The 20,920-nt window shown below is 41.7% G+C and overlaps 2 protein-coding genes across 3 annotated transcripts in view; both read left to right on the top strand.

The window, feature by feature from the left end:
- xkr6b (XK, Kell blood group complex subunit-related family, member 6b) overlaps positions 1 to 5,120 on the top strand; it is a 37,989-nt gene extending 32,869 nt beyond the window's left edge. Inside the window, exons 2-3 of the mRNA XM_053445511.1 lie at positions 3,209 to 3,405; positions 4,150 to 5,120. Coding sequence (XP_053301486.1) covers positions 3,209 to 3,405; positions 4,150 to 5,120 — 1,168 coding nt within the window. The remainder of the gene's footprint in view (positions 1 to 3,208; positions 3,406 to 4,149) is intronic.
- Positions 5,121 to 12,260: 7,140 nt separating this feature from the next.
- On the top strand, positions 12,261 to 20,039 carry ccm2 (CCM2 scaffold protein). Of its 2 annotated transcripts, none has more exons than XM_053445602.1 (10): positions 12,261 to 12,667; positions 15,948 to 16,124; positions 16,281 to 16,364; positions 16,627 to 16,810; positions 17,280 to 17,416; positions 17,504 to 17,639; positions 17,875 to 17,932; positions 18,038 to 18,173; positions 18,265 to 18,403; positions 18,754 to 20,039. In XM_053445602.1, exons 1-10 carry the CDS (start codon positions 12,638 to 12,640, stop codon positions 19,056 to 19,058), a joined length of 1,386 nt encoding a protein of 461 aa, XP_053301577.1. In that variant the 5' UTR covers positions 12,261 to 12,637; the 3' UTR covers positions 19,059 to 20,039. The 2 variants fall into 2 exon arrangements, with proteins under 2 accessions (XP_053301577.1, XP_053301578.1); XM_053445603.1 differs by lacking the exon at positions 12,261 to 12,667 and adding an exon at positions 14,888 to 15,143.
- Positions 20,040 to 20,920: the final 881 nt, after the last annotated feature.

The following is a 20,920-nucleotide window of genomic DNA, read 5'->3' as shown; positions in this document are numbered from 1 at the left end:
GAGAGAGAGAGAGAGAGAGAGAGAGAGAGAGAGAGAGAGAGAGAGAGAGAGTGTGTGTGTGTGTGTGCGCTTGTGTGTTAAAGCGTGCGTATGCGTGTGGATATTTTCAGGGCGCCATTTGTGTTACTACATCTGAAAAAGCACAGTGGGAGTGTTAACAGTGTGCATCACAATCGCGGGATGTGTGTGAGACTCCTGTGAATGTGCCCTGTGTGTGTGTGTTGGAGATGTGATGGAGTGAGTTCAGATTTTTCTGACAGCCGTGAAACCCAAAGTGTTTAACTGTACATGTCTTTTTTTTTTTGCTGAAAAAAAAAAAGGAAATATGAGGAAACAGACTACAATCAGTGAGGAAAGCGACAGATGCGAATGTGAAACCCTCTCAATTACCTTTACAAGGTTGGAAATACGAGCTGAAGTGTTAATTACTTCAGAGAATATTGCTTTAAAATCAATGCTTAGATACAGTGTTGACACTGCTGATACTCAACAAAGATGAAAAATAAACCAGGTTCCTTGTTCATTACATTTTTTTAGGCTCTAAATTGTCAATGCTGGTTTGTCAGGTGGTTGGTCCACTGTTTTCAATTATGCTATGAAATTTTGTACATTAGCACCACCACAAGGTTTGATTTTTTTGGCTTTTTGTCAAATTTCTATTGATACTATTTTGCCAAAAAAAATGGGACAAGACACCCATGATGACAAGGGTGTGATTCCTAATTAGTTTTGTGGCTCTACTACTATCCCCTCTAAATCTAAAGTGTCAAAGTCTTCACTTAATTTGGGAAATATCTAATAATTAACATACCTAGTTCTTGACCATATATCCTAAAGATTTTTATGATCCCCTCACTTTTATTTTAGTGCTCATATGAGGTTCATATCGATGGTTTTAAGGCCTCACAGAGCTCCTAGCACGGCAGTGGGGTCTTCTTTTTTTAAAGTGAGACATCTACGGAGTCCATGAAGATCTCTGCGCCTCTGACGGTGGCACCACCGACCAGTCAGACATATCAGTGGAACACAGACTAATGGAAATTGGGGGGGATGGAGACAAAGGGCCTGTGTAGGACTCTGTGGCATGTCATTAGTGAGGGAGAGGCGGTTGACTTGTTCTATCTGACATTTACCAGTCGGACTGAAAATGTCACGGAATGCCAGCCTTTACCTCTGGATACAATGGTGCCTCTTACAGCCCAGAGCTATTGATCCCCCCCAATTTTTTTTTGGGCCCCTCTCTTGTTCGCCCTGTACACTGTCCCGAGAAAGACCATCATATCTGTCTGTCTCTGATCACCCTGTGCATTAGCAGACTTGGCTCAGAGGGGAAAGGATTATATAACAGCGCTAAATGAAGAATAGATCTTCCATGGGGAGGAATTTGTTACAGTATGGATAGTTACTTTTATTTCATTTCAAATTCATTCCTCTCTTTGACACGTTAATCTTGATGATAACATTCTAGCCACAGCCAGACACATCTTCACATTTGGTTTTCTTTTCATGTTTCATGTCTGTGACTCAATATAAATCATACTGTAACTGTAGGAAGGAGATTTGTTGTAAGAAAAACGAAGGACCAATCGAATTTAACTATTTTTGTTCCTTAATATATCGAGTTTTTATATTTTTTTTTCAGCCTCAGCAAGTGTTTTCTTGGACAATAAATAATTAATAAACAGAAAGAAATAATTATTGACCAAGGAATAATGAATTCTGTTTTCCTGCAAAAATAGCAACCTCAAATCCAAGGTCTGAGCATATATTTCAAAATAAATAAAGCATTTTCTAATGGCTTGAAGAAAAAAAACAATTGTCATACCTGGCAAATAAAGTGTATTTGGAGATAATCAGGTTTCCCTCTGGGCTTCCTCATTTACCAAATGGTCCCCGGCTTTATAACATTTAACTTGAAGTCTTGAATTTTTGTTTTGTCTGCAATACAAATTAGTTCATGCTTAAAAAAATCATTCAAAAACAATGGCCGAGCTATCAGACACTACAAAATGAAGCATTCTTTACAGCGCCATGTTCTCAACCTCATTTCAAATTAAACAGTAATCTCCTTCCCGACAGCTAATGCAGAAGCTAATTATGTTGAAAACCCCTCATAAGCACTTTCTGCCTTTTGTTTGTCATGCTGCAGTGAATTTGCATCACACTTTTAGGAACTGAATTTAGATCCATGGCCTCTCAATTGGTTTTGGTGAGTGCTACTGTCTAGTCTATTTCTGTCCGTGCTACACTATTGTCCTCGCTTGACTGACTTCACATCAAGTGCTGGATTTATTTGGCCACTCTGCCAGCTCAGGCAGATAGAGCCTGCAGCTACTACCCAATATGCAATGACTGGAGTCACGGTTAAGATAACTATAAGCCGCTGTAATTGGAAAACTGGTTACAGTGATTGTTTTTTCTCTGCAGCCAGACAACATGTTTGACGAGGTTAAAATCCTGCTCGACTGCCGTTTTGCTTTCGTCTTGAATGGATTTAACTACAGCTTTACATTTCTAAACAAATCCATATTAAAGAAGATAACCATCTTAATTAGCAATATCACAGCCCTCAACATGTTACATTTTTGCTCAGCCGTACTCAATAACTCTCTGTCATGACCCTTTTAAAAATGAAAAAAGAAGCAGTGCTACAGATGAGATTGCAAAAGAGGCTTGATTCAATTAGCTGCCATTTTTGCCTGAATTACCATCTCCCTGGTTTCACTCCACCATTATGAGAGCACCATCAGTTGGGAAAATACCTGCTGCTGCTGCAGTGGACAATATGGGTTATATGGTGCACTTCAGAGAATGATTATTGCCTTGTTTATTGCATGCATTCTATCACAAGTTCAATAACCACACCTTGAGAGGCCAGAGGGACGATTATCAAATGTTTTTGAGGCTTATTTTTTTCTTAAGTGTTTATAGGTCTATTATTCTTGTTTATCAGTCTTTATTCTGCTTTCGTTTGTGAATTGTATTCTAATCAATGCAGATGGATATATTTACAATGTATTAAAATTGTAGCAACGCATGCCCTTTAGTCAAAAGTCAGGCATGTGCAGGTGAACTGGGACTTTACAATGCATGTCTTTGGGCAGCCAAACATGACTCTTTCTTTCATATCACACGGTTTATACTATTTAATAGAGAACAGCAGAATATTGGGATAACCTAACCCTCCGTCCTTGTTCTTCGTCCACAGGTACATACGCACGATGTACCTCGGCATACAAAGTCACCGGCAGAAGGAGAACCAGAGGCGTTTTTACTGGGCCATGATGTACGAGTATGCCGATGTCAACATGCTGCGACTGCTGGAGACCTTCTTGGAAAGTGCCCCTCAGCTGGTGCTGCAGCTCTGCATCATGATCCAGAGCAACAAGGCTGAGTGGCTGCAGTGTAAGCACTTTCCTAATGCTCTACACAAGTCTGATCTGGCTTGTTGTGTAGTTCAAAACATGTCTCATGTCTCCCTTTTTTTGAATAACATGTCATCACTTTTTGGTTATCGCATTATTCCATATTTTACACCTGACAATCTGTGGAAGTTCACATATTACTTTAGTCACAGCGTGCAATATTCGCCATCATTGTATCCAATTTCCAATACTTATCACTCTTTCTATTGAAGCCTATTTCACCGTTCCAGTTTCTTCAGGAAGTGGTTACCCAAGCAAGGCAATTCAATCATAAAAAGGGATACCCCTCTCTGTTGGAGTGTCTATAGAAGTGCCATCAATACGTTTCCTGAGACACCATGCTGCTGCTCTGCAGATAATCCTCTATCGTTTTTCATGCAGCAGGTTACTGCTCTGACATATCTGCCGTCTCTACTATTATACATGTCTTATGGAAACTGAATTGGTGTGCTAAATAGAAACTGTGTTGACTGAATGTCCTGTGATGCTCTTGGTAATAATATGCTTTTGAAAGATGTGATGGATTTGCCTCGGCGGAAATTATTGTTATACAGTGAAGTGGTTTGGCCGCCTAGTCAAGATAAAACCACAATTCTTCGGGTTATGCTTTAAACTTAAGACGAAAATAGATTTGTATTACAATTTCTGATCTAGTTTCAAATATCTGCCTCTCACTCTTAGTCTTTCTCTACTTTTTACACTTACTCTCCGTCTATATTCGCAGGTTGTTCTGCCATGTCCTCCCTCTTCTCCCTGGCCTGGGTGCTAGCCTCTTACCACAAACTCCTGCGAGATTCACGTGATGACAAGAAGAGTATGAGTTACCGAGGTGCCCTGGTGCACCTCTTCTGGCGTCTTTTCACCATCTCCTCAAGGGTGCTCTCCCTCGCCCTGTTTGCCTCCGTTTTCCACATCTACTTTGGCATTTTTGTGGTGCTCCACTGGTGTGCCATGGCTTTCTGGGTCATCCATGGCGGCACCGACTTCTGCATGTCCAAGTGGGAGGAGGTACTGTTCAACATGGTGGTGGGAGTGGTCTATGTCTTCTGCTGGTTCAATGTACGTGAGGGCCGGACGCGGTGCAGAATGGTGGCCTATTACACAGTAGTACTGTTGGAGAACGCCATCCTCAGCTCCCTCTGGTATGCGTACCGCGACCCAGCCACCACTGACGCCTATGCCTCTTTTGCCCTATGTGGTGTCTTCCTGTGCTTTGCTTCAGGTGTGGCCTGCATGGTTGTCTATTACGGGATCCTGCACCCCATGGGCCCCCGGCTGAGGGTGCTTGCCAGCTCCTGCTGTGCTGAGCTGCTGTGGGGCCTTCCGTTACCCCCCGAGGCTGAGCCCATGGCTCCCACACCAGGCCCCCGAGGCTCTCAGGCCACCCCAACACGAGGTCTGGCAGGAGAGTATGTTGAGTCAGATGAAACAGCCACGGACACCTGCCTTCCGGTTTTCCAGGTGAGGTCCACAGAGCCTGTGGATGCAGCCGGCAGGCCCATCCAACCTGAGGGTCCTCTCATCAAGATAGACATGCCCAGAAAGCGATACCCAGCCTGGGATGCACACTTTGTGGATCGGCGCCTGCGCAGGACCATAAATGTGCTGCAGTACATTAGCCCAAATGCAGTGGGCATCAGGTATAGGGACGGCCCGCTTCTTTATGAACTCCTGCAGTATGAATCTTCTCTCTGAAGGCATCGTCTCCCACAGCTCTGTCACTTCCTCTTACACACAACGATGCACATGCGTTTCCGTTCTTTCACTCTGCTCTTCCACCTCTTCAGACACCATCTCTTTCCATTTGACATTTGGCTCTCTCCTTCTCTCCTCTATGATCTTTCAATTTTCCTGCAGTAGATGTGGGATTTGTCAAGCAAGAATCTGTCGAGACAAAACCCACGGTCATGATTTATTTTCGGGGAAAAAACACAGTACAGAGAGAAAATTTTGAACCTAAAGTATCTTATGTGATATATACAGAAGTCTCATATAAATCCCTCTGCATACAGGAACTTCTGTATGAGTGTGTAGATAACATATGAATGTTTCATTATGAAATGTGTTTAATGCATTATACTGTATTGGTGATTCTACCTGTGAATACTTGTGAAGGGCACATTGTATGTCCCTGTGACATGGGACTGACGCAAAGCCTGATGGGAATGATGGAGGAGAATCTCAGAGGAGGCAGGTCTTTGCACATTCTCACATTTACTGCCATTCTTTATGTACATCATCGAAATGTATATTAATGTTTACCGAGTCCGGAGCCCGTGAAACAAAAAGCACCGACAGTTCCATCATGAAACTGTACATTTCATAAAGAGCACATATGAGTCTAAGAGAAGCAATTCAAAATGGCTTTTCACTCTGTGAGCCCACGTGGCTCAAGTCTATCCTGGCTGTGCTATTTTTGCTCAAAATCCTAAATGGTAATCACATCATGTATGGAAGAAAAGAGAAGCACACTGACCTTCAATCAGTTCCACCCACTTTCAATTTTCACAGTGCAGACTGCCCTCCAGTGGAAGTGGGCTGTAACAGCAAGCCTTAATTGGCCAGTTTTGCCCATTTGAGACAGCACAAAATATTAAAACATCAACTTGAGGTGGACAAAGAACACAATGAAAGGAATGTAGAGAGAGTTGAAATGAGCACAATGTCTTGTCAATTGGTGGGTGTTAAAATCATAGTTCAAAACATTCCAAAGACTTTTGTAAAGATTGTAGGTTTAGTAAAGGGTAGAAGGGTACACATGTTAACATGCACTTTTCTTAAGTGCAAAGACAGCCTTCAAGGAATCCTCCACCATTCCCTTCTGAATCCTAGAAAATTCTCCCTTTTCCGACCTCCCTTGTTTTGTCGTCTTACCAACAATTGTTTTAAGGTTGATCGATATATGCTTTTTGGGTGCAAAAAGACTTAGGAAAAAATATGACAAATCTGAGAAGATATTTCTATGCTATTATACTTCAGTGCGTATTTGTGTCCACATTTATAGTCATTGACATAACTATATTTTGCCAGCGCACACACTTTTTTACATAACAGAACATGTTGCAGTGTTAAAAGGTATATACTCCTCAACATTAGTGTGCTCTCAAAGAAGTGATGCTCTTATAGGTATACATGGGTGTACAGGGCGAACTGTTCTGGCACCTGCAAGTGCAGTTGAAACAAAGCCAAATCACATCTTACAGAGCTGTATTTCCAATTTATCCGCCCCCTTCCACCAGTAGAATGAGTCCCTGCAAAATGTGTGCCATCTATAGGCTCGCTGTGCCGCAGTTACACACCGATATACATCTGCCTGCTGAACCGACGGGAGCTCTCCCCCTCTGACACCCGACAAGAAGACCACAGTTCAAACAAAAAAAATACTAAAACGCCTTCCACGTCAAAAGGAGCTTGACTCACATTTCCAGAGAGGGTAAATGAACAATTCAGGAGAAAAATGAATGCATTTCACACTCTAGTGTTATCGATTACCTTAATGGTTCATCTTAATATATATTATGTGTTTTTTACATTGTACTGTTTGGCATGACTTTAGTATGTGGCATTAGTACAAATGCACCCACAGCGGAGGCCCAAGAGCCCTTCACAACACAGAGATTCCTTTATCCTGGCTCACTGGTTCACTGCTTTGCTGTGGCCGCGTTTGCCTGCTAACATCGTACTGTAAAAAAGCAGACGCCAAGTAAGTCCAGGATAAAGGTGAGAGGGGATTTTTGCCAGGGTTGGAAAAGAACACAAGGACAAATCGTGGCAAAGGGCCTGACTGGAGTGTGGTGTATGATTCCCTGTGTGGTCATGTGAGCAAGTATGCGTGTGTTGCGTGTATTGAACAACCAGCAGTCAGTACTGTTAGAGGATCTAAGTACGCTTGCATGGGGGCGAGTGTGTGCACACGCTTGTTTGTGTGTCTCCTCAGCCCTTTCCCATGGTTCTGTTCTCTCGCCGGTTGTTCGACTCCATCCTTGGTTGCTGCTCCGCCCTCTCCCCCATCTCTATGGTGCTGGGCCTTGGCACGCTCCTGTGAAACACTCTCACACTCTCTGGTAACTGAACAACGGGGTTGAGGCTGAACAACTGGAGATCCTGACATGAGAACATGCAATGAGGTACACTGCCATAACCAAGAGCTTCAACATCCAGGGTCGGCCACCCTTCAGCTTAAAAAGCGATGTTCAGCCCTGAGTAATTGAGAACTGTTGGGTCAGCTAGGGTGGAGCAAACATCCAACAGACTATATGTATAGAAATACATGTGTATGCAAACTACCAACTCGTTCATTGTTTACCATAGTAGCCAGAGTAATGCATCTCTGTTGTAGTGAATGAACAGCCATGTTAATAGTTAGTCAATAAATGAATAATGAATTATTGTTAAACTGAAAAAATAAAACTAAGCAAAATACAGGGGTTCCTCAGGACCAACAAACAGACCACTGAACCAGCTGACTCAGGGGTTTCTCAATGCAGTTCTCATCCCCAGGCATGTCCTCAAGGGTCTCCATTTTTTTCCTTAACATTATTGCATCCTGGACCACTCCTCGGCTGGGATTGTACGACTAAATTATTGTTTGCACATTTAGTTTTTTGGGGAACGGTTAACTCATTCTTATTATTGTGGTAGTTGGCTGCCTGGCATCCGTATTAAAAACACTGCAGAACTTTTTCCAGACATGGACGCGTGTCCAAATCAGGTGCAAATACACTGTGATTCATCGATTTATTTGTGTGTGTAGGACAACAGTGTTACAAAGCGCCATAGACAAGATTATGTACAATAGGTTGCATTTCATCAGTGGTGCTTAATGTCGTATAAAATGCAGAGTATTTATGCTTGCGCAAGTGTGTCATTGGAGTATTAGAAATGAATTTAATCAAGTCTACAAAGAGTCTATATGTACAAGTCTGGATTTTTATGAAACATACGCTATATTTTACATATTTCTACAGAGAAATCACCATTTTGCCACAGTGTATCTATGGTAAAAAGGATGAGGTAGAAGCCGGAAAATAAGGGGGTCTTACTTTTCATATATTTTTCTTGTGTTCTTTAAATTATACACGGGTTTCAAGAGCTACGCTAAACAAGAGTGCATGTGGCAGCCGTTCCTATACAGTTCAGTGTAGTTTTTCGGGCAGCCGCGCTTTATACCATGAACAAGGTCACGGAGATTTAACCGACAGAGATCTGTTACTGTCCGGTTACCTGCCCAACTTCCACATCCCTCGACAGCCACAACACACAGCAAGAGCGTTTGAACAGCAAGCTTGTTCTTCTCAGTCCTTGTTGTGCCTTGTCACTTTTGGGTGCTTCAATCCAGCCATGGCAGCCAGGTACGCAAAACAACAATGCCAATGTCTTTCTTTACTCGTTACATGTGCCAGCACGCTCACCAAGACGACGACACCAAACAATATTCCCTGTGTGTCTCCGCAAAAACAAATCGAGCCAAGTTCACAATCCTGTCAGCTCACACCTCATATGTGGTCTATAATTTCATCCACGTTGTCATCGACAGGTCTGCACCAAGTCGTGTGGGTACCGTCTCCAACCCAACTGCTGGTTCTTTCAGAGACATAGGAGAAATAGTAAGGCAATACTGAACATCTTCTTTACTTGAACTTAGGGTTCCTCATCTTTATTGTGTTTGAGTAAGCTGAATCGCTACAACCCAGCTAATAAAGCAAGCTACAACTAGCAGTTAGGACTGAACTGAAACACATTCGTTTTACACTGCTGGATGGGGAGTCATAAACAGGGGCCAGCCATTACACTCAACGATTTGGTCAATGATTGTTTTATACTTCTGTCTATGCCTTGACATCTTCTTCTGTCTTGCAAATGATGAATGATTTGTAGTGCCAAGACGTGAACTGTCTGTGTCGTTTGTCTCGTGTGAACAGTACATCCTCTAGCCAAAACAATAATGCCTGCAGTCGGAATAATGCCTGCACATGGAACAAGTCGATAATGACGCAACGAGCAAAGATCAGTTACATTTTCATACAATGGAATGACGAAGCAAGCCCGACCACTGATTCACTTTTGAATAACTTCATTTCCTGGTTTCCGTGCCACCTCCCAGCATGCCTCTAGAACTCATTGTGAGGTGACCCGCAGCATTTAGCATGTAAGTGCTCTTGACTGTACAACAAACCCTGATTTCTGCATTAATGTGTAGCAGCAGGCCATTGTAACATTTGACTTAGTCCAAGTCTGTATCTTTGTGTCACGATCATCTGTTTAGTTGAAGCAGATGATATATTTGGTGCATTTTCTTCTCTTAGTTTTAATCCTTTGTTTATGTTTTGTTTATAACCTGGTGCTGAATAAATACATTTAAAAGGTGCTACCACTGTGGACAGCAGAGTCCACTCTATGGCTTTCTAAGAGCTGTGCCCACTGGTTGACTGAGAGAACGCGCACCACACAAACCTGCAAACTCAACATGCTCAAGAGCTAGCACCTCAACTCCACACAGTTTACAGCAGAACTCAAATCTTAATGGTGCCATTTTAATTTCCAAATTTGCACAAAAAAAGGAACACTAGTGTTCATGTGTTTATTATGATGGGTTCAACATAGAGTATGTTTTTGTTGTACAAAGATTCAATCTGCACAATGATTTTCTTTTTCTTTTTTTTCTCTGAGAGAATGAAGCTGGCAGATAATAACATGCATTTTTTGGCAAATGCACAGGAGCACAAATGTACTTCTGCTACTGGAATCTGAGTAAAAAAAAGTATATAGAACGTGATTGTTGTGTTGTAAATTCCTGTCATCTATATGTCCTTAATCTATGTGTATCTATTTTTGTTGTTATTGTAGAATTGGCTGTAATATTTCATTTAAAAATGGATTTGATATTCCAATGAAGCGACTATGGTTGTCATATTAATTGCTGCTCATTTTTTTTATTATTGTTATAAAAAGGTGTTGGGAAATAATGCTTTGTTTATATTCTATCAATTTCTAGATTGTGTTAGCTGTTTGTGTATTTCAATCGGTATACTCCCTAGGCTTTATGATTTACCCGGGGTATTACAAAAGTTGGCACAATATCAGTGGGCAAATTCGCTACAGGCTGTAGCCTTTATATGAAAGTGTACTCATACAACCAATGTTGTGATTGAGAACCTATAAGGAATGATTTCTTTGTTGTTGTTAAATATAAAAATGTACGTAAATTGTTCCATGGAATCCCCATACTTTAAAAAAGCAAAACTGATGTCCAGTATTGTACCTTCGCCCTATTTTTGGGAACAATATGAATATTATTAATAACATATGGTGCTAAAGTTCTTTTTGTATGTTTTGGTTTTTAGAAGAAAAGAGAAATATTATGCTGAAAATGTAATGTTAAGCCTTACTGTAGATTCATATATCAGACTGTTCATCCCAGAAGAGAAAAATAAATATAGTATTTGAAAGTGCAATATATCAGTATTGTATTCACCTGCACGTCTCATGTTCTGACAGTTGAAAAAAGATGGAATATGGCACATATGAGTGATGAGTGTTTACATTCACGGGGGGCGGGGGGTAATTGTGTCCTTAACAGCTTGAGATTAGTAAAACTTTGATTTTGCTTCTTAAAATCCTGTTAAAGCTCAGGATACTCACACAGGAGTTTTCATTCCATTTTTAATATTTAAGTAGAAACACCTATGTGGTTGAACCATTACTGTGTAGGGCTTGCTTATATGGGTGCACTGGGTCACATCATCTTGCTATTCATTTTACAAACCACTACCAAAGGAATTCCGGTAGAACATTGAAGAAACAGTTAAAATATAGAAGTTCAAGGGTAATTGGATATCGAAAAAAAACACAAACAGCCCCACAGCCAAGAATACCAAATCTAAGAATTTTGCAGCTCCTTGCCTGCTCTATTTAATTTCTGCATTGCCGTCCACTTGCAGAACCAGTAGTCAATAATTTAACCCTCACAGTAACGAAGCCAATCCCGAATGACCTAAAGAGCAAAACCCCCCCAGCCGCTGCAGACACAATACCCTCCATGTGCTGCACACAACTAAGAACGTAGAGGAATAAGAAAATTAGCACACAATTAAAAAGTAACTGCTGTTACTGTAGGTGTGCAGAGCTCACCCTTCCTTCTATGCACAGACAATCAACAGTGAGTGGTCTCTTTTTTTCCTCTCACTGTATCTGCATCATTTCTGTCTTTCTCCACATGTTGCATCCGTCTTTCTTTCTCTCTGTTGATTGTCTTGAACCTCAGTTTGTATTCTTGTCCTAGTAAAACCTGGATAGGAAACAGTAATCCTAAACAGAGTGTCATTGAGATATTGTTTGGATTGAAAATTTAAATAGTCTCTAATAACAGATGAAAACAGCTGCATTTTAACATCCTGTAAGTTTTCATGTTATTCAGTGCAGGGAATAAATACTTTTATTAACAGGATATGACAGTTTTAACATAAATAATAGCTGCATTAGGCATGAATGTCAATTAATTAGATATCTTAATATACACTTAAACAAAAAAAGATACCTTAAAATATCACAGTGATTATTCTAGAAGAGATAACTCTTTTTGAAGGCACAGCATCTCACTGCAATCCGTCACTTATTATTAGAACAAAACAGAGATGAGCCTGGAGCCAGACAACAACAAAACAAACATCAGAAGTAGCAATAAAACAACTAATAACCACCTGATGTCTGTATGTTGTGGTTATAATGTGAAAGAATGATGTGTATTTGATGGTTTATAACTCGAAGTACCAGTAGCTGGGGCTGGTCGCCCTCCTCCCCAGGTGGTGTTGTCGTGCTCCAGCAGCTGTTTTGGTTTGTGCGGAGCAAAGCATGCTGGACCGCTGCTCAACGCCCAAAATGGCGGCACGATTGAAAAGTTTTGCCTGTCTTGTCCGAGTTTGTCTCCTCCTCAGATTTCCCCCTCTGCTGTTTTAACCGCACCGCGACACACAGTTTTCACATTTGGTGACGCGTCGGTGTTTCTTCTGAGGGTTGACGAGCGAGGCAAACAGCGGCATGGCGTTTCGAAACCAGCTCCAATTCGGGCATCACTTTACCAGTGCTAGGCTAGGCTAGGCTAGCAAGCTGACTGCTGTCAGATGAGTGTTGGTGAAAAGCTTCGCTGGCTATGTCTTGTCTCACCCGGACCTCCTCGCTGAGATGAATATGAAGAAGAGGACCTTTACGTAGAGATGGAGGATGATGTGAAAAAAGTGAAAAAGGTAGGTCCCGGCGTTTTAAGGTGACGCTACTTAGTGGAAGTTGCCCGGCTAGCCTGCTAACTTGGTAGCTAGTTAGACCGGGGCTAGCTAGCGTAGCTGTTAGCCGGCTAAGTGGAGTCAAACATAAAGCAGCGTGTGTTAGCCAACCTGTGGAGATACTCGTTTGAACAGCCCGACATGTTTACTATCGTTTCTCCTCAACTTGTGTTAATGCGAATGGAACTTACTGCCGGGCATTAACTTCAAGTGGAGCGTCACAGATTTAACTTGATGGAGCAAGGGAAGTTTTTCAAGTTAAGTTTAAGGACTACTTACTTTATTTAAAAGAGTTTTTTTAATACATTGTTAACATCATCTTCCACACGTCGTAATTAAATGTGTATAAATGTGGTTGGTTTTGTGGCGAATCAGCTTCAGAGAAAACTATGGACCATTGTGTTGCTAGGGAGTTTACCACTTTTACTAGTGGAGGTGGTGTTGTTGTTGTTCAGGTGTGGTTCAGTGGAGACCTGGGAGCTGAGGTCCGGCTGAACCGACCCACCACTCCTCGTTTACACCATCCAGCCCCCTCCCACACACGTACATCACATACAAATGTTGATCCGCCTGGATTTTTAATGCAGATCTTCATGTTTAGTCATTTCTTTTGGCCTTTATCTTCTTTTCCTGCTGTTAAAAGTGACTCCCTCAGTTTTTCAGGTTAGCACAGGAGAAAGCTGCATTATAATAGGGAGAAGTGAAATGTCTGAACTTTGAAGTTAACGTATTTGTTTGATTGTGCCTCTCATCATCTTTCTATTATAATAACAATAACCCAGCTCCTCTTGATTTGAGGGGAAATCTAGTTATATCCTAGTGTCAAGAAGGTTTGCAGTGGCACAGAAATGTTGGTTTCCAGCATGTCCACATATCCAACGTGTGCTGTTGAGGTTGAGGAGACACAGCAATAACAATTACCGCAATATGAACTTGTTGATGTGACAGGCGATTGAGCCGACAGAGCGCTTTTTGGATCCTTCATGAGGATTTTTACACAGGTGTAATGCTCTGAATTCACTATTCGTCCTTTGACGGCTGTAACCTGAAGCTCCCACAGCAATTATCTATATCATAGTTTATTTTATTTTGTTATGGATATTGTAAATATTGTTAGGTTGATGTAAATGGTGTCTATGTTTACATTTCTTTAATTTGTAGTCCAATATATCAAGTTCTACAGTTCCCTTGATGTCTAGCCACGCAGGTTTTACTCATTGACACAAGGTTTCTGCATTGAGGCAAATAAAGTACATTTCTATAGCTGTGTTTAGGGCTTCATTCGCTTGTTGCCAATTCATGCCTCCAAGGTCTGTGACCAAATAGGTGTTTGCACAGATTTGAGTTTACAGATGATCTTTTATTGAGTTTGAGTTTTTTGAAAAGTATATTCTCTCTCAATATTTAGCTGGTTCATGTCACATTGGTGCAACATTAACTTTTAGGCACCATGGTGAATTGTATGTACAATTCTTGTTTGTGCCACTTGGTGGTGACATTGAATAGCCTTTGGCCAAGCTGTATTTTAATACTCACTGTATGGAGCATTATGTGATCACACATGTTCATGTGAAATTAAAGTCATTAATTATAGGATTGGATTGCTAATCTTATACCATGCTTTTTACTGTGAATATGGTTGAAACAATGTAAAAGCAGCAGCATGTATTATCGTATTGTTCTTATTAAGTGAGGAAGTTTAAAAGTCCTCTTCCACCTGTTGTGACCCTGACCATAACAGCACAAATTAGAAATACAGCATCCTTTCTTATATTTCATTTGTACACACACTTTCCCCATAAATGACACTTGCTGAGGACATCCTCTGGGGTCACATGTGGTAGCTCTTGTCTCACATTTCTCAAGCATAAGCCATAAAATGTTAATGTACTTATCTTCAGGAGCTACATACTGTTAAATAATGCACTGTAGGTTGTGTTGCTCTATGAAGTCCATGATCAAGTGTCAGCGCAGCAGTCAAATAAAGAGAGTATGAGTTGAATACATTTTAAAGATGTTCGATATATTAAGTCTGTAGTGTGAACAGCATTGCAAATAAGATATATGTGGTTGGCAGAGTAGATTATATACGTCACTACAGAACGAGAGTGTGTTTCCGTGGTCGAACAGTAATGTAAATTTGCACGTTTTCGACTTTCAACACGAACAGCAGCGTGTCATCGCAGGAAGTTGTGGCATGTTCCCTTCCTGTTCTTGTGCCTGCGTATAGAGACAGTCTCTTCACTTCCTTTTGTGGGGGGTAATACCCCTCTCATACATGCTCAGGGAGAGTTTGATCCTCAGTGACAGTTGGTGGCTGTGTCTGCGTGAGTGGAGGCAGCAGGTGACTCTTTAGACGTTGGCAGGCAGGCAGCATCCGTGTCCAGGCTGTGTGCTTGACGTTGAGTAGGCGACTCTTGAATCGTTCATGGATTACGAGGTAGGGTTTCTAAAATTCTTTGAATCTAGAAACATGGTTTGAATTCGCTTTGTGCACAGGCTTGGCATCATGAACGGTTTCTCAAGATTGTTTTTACGTCCTCGTTACTATGATCTTAAATAGATCCACAGTGTTCACATGGCGCTTGTTGATATTTTGTTGCAATAGATGCAATCGAAGAACAGCACAGCTTCTACAGAAACATTTTGAAAAAGAAGGTTTATCTATTTCCCTTGTGACACTTCTGTTGTTGATGGTCCTAGGTTGATTTTTATGATTTTAAATGTCAAGGTTTTATTCCGTTGTTCGATTATCTAAAATATGGAGTGTTTGCACGCACTGCTGTTGACGTATGTGTGACACACACTGAGAAATGCAAATGGCTTTACAGAGGCTTTGTCAAAGAGTCCATCCAGCACAGTCAAGGGAAGCAGGCTCAGCAGAAATTACAAGGCACGCAAGTACCACAGTCAACAGAAGTTTGATACAGCTTCCTCCTTGGTTACTTTAGGACATATATCTTGTATCTGCGTTAGAAGGGCTTAACTGGGTTGACAGCTTGTTCCAGCTGCACCATGTGTGTATTTTTGACATAAAAAGTCCTGTAATTATTAATGATACACTGTTGGATGGCTACTGGCGTATAATTTAACATGCATGGCCTACGATGGTATATCCCCATTAACTGAATATTCAAATTGGGAAGGTAACTGGGCAACAAAAGTGCACACAAATGCTGATGTATCACCACACAGACAGTCTGTCCTCTAATTTCTCCTCGTTCTCTTTGTCTTTCTTCACTAGCCTGGTATCGTGTCTCCATTCAAGAGAGTCTTCCTGAAAGGAGAGAAGGGGAGGGACAAGAAGGCGCAGGAGAAGGCCACAGAGCGCAGGGCCCTACACACCTTTCCGCTCTCTCAGCCTGATCACCGCATCGACCCTGACATCCTGCTCAACGACTACATTGAGAAGGAGATCAAAGTGAGTGTGAGATATAAGCAGAGAAACAAAATCCTCACTTGTTTATTAAAACACTGCAGTGCTATTCAGTCAGAAGGAAAAGATGGAGGAATCGTTTGTTTTTATTATAGTGACTTTATTAAACACTTTCATATGTATGTTGTGTTTTTTTTCCAGTACCTGGGGCAGCTCACATCAGTTCCAGGATACTTGAACCCATCAAGTCGCACAGAAGTGCTACAGCTCATTGATAATGCAAGGGTAAGAATATCTGCACGAGGAGATTCAACCGTTTGTTGGTCTCTTTCTTTCTCTCTCTACTTTTACATTACCAAGATAACTAATAATAGTATTTGGAATTCATCTAATCCTTACTCGTTCGTGATAAAAGCTTTAATGCTTATACTTATTCATAATGAAGTGGTATATTTTTGTTGCCAGATAATTATTATTTCCAAAATGTAGTAATTTCTATTATAAGAGGGATATTTACACAGGGTGTGTGTGTCTGTGTGATTCTCAGAAGTCACATCAGTTGGCGGGCCAGCTGACGTCAGAGCAAGATGCAGTGGTGAGCTTGTCGGCGTACAACATTAAGCTTGTGTGGCGCGATGGAGAGGACATCATCCTGAGGGTGCCCATCCATGATATTGCTGCTGTCTCATACATCAGAGACGACTCGTTGCACCTTGTGGTGATCAAAACAGGTAGAAATGCACATAGTGGACATAATAAAATGAAGCTTTAAAATTGTCAGACTGTTGAAAGGTGCAAGAATACATAAATGTAGGAATACACAAAAAGACCTGGTTTGGATCTAGATTTAGACACAATTACACCCACTCTAGTGACACAGTTTTAAGAGTTGTCTATCTTGCCAGATCCCTTTGTTTCTTTGTTTAGTAATGTCCTTATTTGATTGCCCAAAGACTAATTCATTAGAGTGAATAATAGGAATCTGATAACGTGAAATTAATAAAAAAAACTGTTTCATTACCATCAGTCTTGGAGAGTAAGAAGCAATAATGTGAATTAGAATGAATAAATGTGACCTGATAATAGAGTTTTAATTCAGATGTTTCAGAAATATTCAAAGTAGTAAATGTCTACTTTCTTTACAATGCAGTGTTTGAATTATCACATTTAACTGTATGTATTTTGTGATTTTGTTTTCAGCCCAGGAGTCGGGAGGTTCTCCCTGTCCCAGCTCGTGTCCCGATCTCAACAAGTCTCAGACCCTGAGCTCCTTATCAGAGAGTGGAGCTGTGCTTGTGGAAGTCTGCTGTCTGCTTGTGCTGGCTGTTGATAACAAGGTAATGTTTTGCATGTGAAGTTATGTTGCCAAGCGTGTTTTGAGGAAGTAAATGGCAGTATTGGTTGACTTTCTTCTTCTCTTTTAGGCCGCAGCAGAGGAATTGTGTCTTTTGCTCAACCAGGTCTTCCAGATCGTTTACACAGAATCAACCATCGACTTCTTGGACCGAGCCATATTTGATGGAGCAACCACCCCGACGAGACACCTCTCTCTGTACAGCGGTAAGGAAAAGGAACAGATCGGCTCCCTAGAGAGAAACAAACACATTTCACAGGCATTGGCAACATTTATTCTCAAGTATGACACCTTTGTCTTGTTAAATCATATTTTGTTCAATAGTTAACCGTCATGCTGTTTTGTTCCTTGCACTACAGAGATCTTGCCATCTTTTTAAGCTTTTAACACTTCAGCACTCAACATGTGAACGTGTGAATAATCTTTTTTTGATTTTTGCAGATGACTCTTCAAGTAAAGTCGATGTTAAAGAGGCCTTTGAAGCAGAAGGCAGCACATTGTAAGTACACAAGCTTTCCATTTGTGGTCAAGAAAGACTGTGATGCACAGGCTGAGAGTTGGTTGCTCTGGATCGTCACTTACAAGAGATGCTCTCTTCTATCAGTCCTTTCCAGGTCCCGGCGGAGGCAGATGGAAACTCGCCCACAACGTCCACCCCGGCATCACCTCAGACGAAGACAGCGAGTGAAGGAGAGCTCAGCACCACTGCTGCAGAGCTGCTGCAGGACTACATGACCACAGTAGGATGACTCACCTTCTCTTCCTTTGTCCCTTTCTTTTGAGAACAAGCTCTATTGATCCTCATTTGATTTTTTTTTTTCTATCTCACAGCTGCGGACAAAACTCTCATCGCAGGAGATCCAGCAATTTGCCACACTGCTGCATGAATACCGCAATGGTGCATCCATTCATGAGTTCTGCATAAACCTTCGACAACTCTACGGGGACAGCAGAAAGTTCCTCCTACTTGGTACGACCACTTTTAACGTAACTGTGTGGCTGGTAATCCCTTGCCCTGCTTTCTTTGTGCTGAACCTGTCTGAACCCTTGAAATGCATGCATGTGTAGTTGTATTCAGATATTTTTAAGTTGATGGTGTGAAATGATGACAGTCAACAGGTTATGTCAGGAGAGCCACACATCAGAATCTTCTCGTGATCACCACTGTTTCAGATTCACTTTCATGTCTCCACACATGAAGTGAGACATCTATGCTTCCGGTTCCACTTTTCACACATGTGCTAAAAAGGCTGTTGTCACATCCCATTGTCACGTGGGAGAAACTAGTATTGACAGTATTGTGTGTGCTCCCCCCTGCAGGCCTGCGTCCCTTCATACCAGAGAAAGACAGCCAGCACTTTGAGAACTTCCTTGAAACCATTGGTGTCAAAGACGGCCGAGGAATCATCACAGACAGCTTTGGCCGCTATCGGCGCACGGTAAGCTCCGCCTCCGATTCCACCACCAATGGCAACGGAGCAGTGGGAGGAAGCGGGGACAGCGTGGCCTCGGACGAGGGCCAGGAGGCCTCCGAGGGCGATGAATGGGACCGCATGATCACCGACATCAGTAATGACATTGAAGCCCTCGGCTGCAGTATGGACCAAGAGGGAGTGACTCCCTGACACGGGTCCACGACCATGTGCTGTACCGGCAAGAGCTGAGGACTCGAACTGACGGCCACTCCTCAATTAAACAGTAGGCATGAGCTGAAGGGATCAGATGAAGGTGGTCCTTAGCACTGACCTAAGATTTGATTACTTGTATTTTCCTCTAATTGTCAAGAGGATGTTCCATAGTCCCGAAGCACTCAAGGAAAAACCTCGACTTATTACCACAAACACATGAAGTCAACAAACGCACTTATGAGGAACCTGTAGATGATGTTCAGTCACTTCGCTATTTTTGCTTTTCAGAGGGATTATCACGCGACCTCTGGTATGTTTTTAAAAATTTAGATTTTTGTACTCCTGTTATTGGCAGTATCTGCCACTGCTGTCAGCAATGTAGCGAAAACCTCGGCAGTCTTTGAGAACGGTTCTGTTTCGAATCCCCTCAAAGACACTGGAGGATCCATCTGAGAACTGTGTAAATGTGTTTGAGTGAAGCTGAACTGGTTTTGTGCTTTTGTATTACGATTGGTCAATCAGCTTCATGCATCAGAAGAACGTTGGTTTTTGTTGAGATTTCACATTTGTGCGTTTGCTGTGAGAGTAACATTTTGCTATATAAATATATATATAAGATTTGTGTACCTTTTTTTGTTTTACACTATCACTTGTTATAAGTGTTTACTCATTTATATAATTTTGCCTTATTCAAACTGACCAACGAAATGCTGTAAAGACAAATTCATTCAGTCGTACGTGACTGAGTGGGGACGGTATTGGACAAAGCCAGTTAGCTGATGGCTGATGTAACTTCTTGATTTTACATATTTGTTCCTCATGCAGGTCATCTTGTTGTGTGTGTGACACCCCATCTGTCATTGTGCCTTTACACTGCAGTGCTGTTGCCAACTGTCTGTCACATGCAGACAGCTCATTATGAACTGTACCTCCAGTTGTTGAGCAAATCATAGTTATTAAATAACATACTTAACACTGCTCGCGTGTTGTTTGATTACAAGCATCACAATGTCTAAGGACAATGCATGGCTTTCATTTACACCTGCCCGCTGTATTATCAGCAGTTTGACGTTCAATTCAGTTTGACTCTCGTACAGCAAAACTGACCAGAGGTGAAGATTTTTAAATCTTGAGTATGATCCCCTTTGACTGATCGTCTGCTTGGATGCACCTAAGCTGCTGTGGAACTTCAGCCTGAGTTTCATCAAAGCGGTCTCGCTGGATGTTGACTAATTACCCTCAAAGTTTGGGGGGGATTAGTTTTTGTAAGTCCGAGGGAGAAGAAGCTGGCAGGACAGCCGGGGGTGGAAAACATTCTGCTCTGCGAAGCCACTCACCAGGCGTTTAAACCATTTCATCGCAGATCTACCAATTTAGTTTTTGACTATCCCCACTAAAGTACACACACGGGAATCAAAAAGCTGATTGTCTGGGTTGTGTCTTGCTTGTTGTGGGGCTGAAGCTGAGGTATGACAGTGCAGGTACAGACTGGAACACTACACCTGGGCTCAAATAGCCTATCGGGCCTGAGATGCTGCCTGTCTGGAACAAAGGATTGAGATAATCAAAAAGCCTGTAATCTCCTTGAGCGGATACAGACTCTCTCACTAGACGACTCACAAAAATTTGCTCAGGAGTGTAAATTATTGTTTTTGACTCGCTGTCAGTATAATTGACCTGTGTTTACTCACCGTGTGTGGAGGACTCCTAATTGGCCTCCGGTAATTTGTCATCTTAATCCAATTTGAACCACTCATTACACTGCCTCACTCAAAGCAAATAATTATTAAATAGATCAGTGGGTTTAATTAAGTCATTAAAAGTTCCCATGCTGTTTTATAATGAGGTCACCAATTATC

The sequence above is a fragment of the Pleuronectes platessa genome, chromosome 17, assembly GCF_947347685.1.
Source record: "Pleuronectes platessa chromosome 17, fPlePla1.1, whole genome shotgun sequence".
NCBI classification, from domain to species: domain Eukaryota; kingdom Metazoa; phylum Chordata; class Actinopteri; order Pleuronectiformes; family Pleuronectidae; genus Pleuronectes; species Pleuronectes platessa.
The sequence above is the reverse complement of the archived record's forward strand: the minus strand, read 5'-3'. Positions and strand labels throughout refer to the sequence as shown.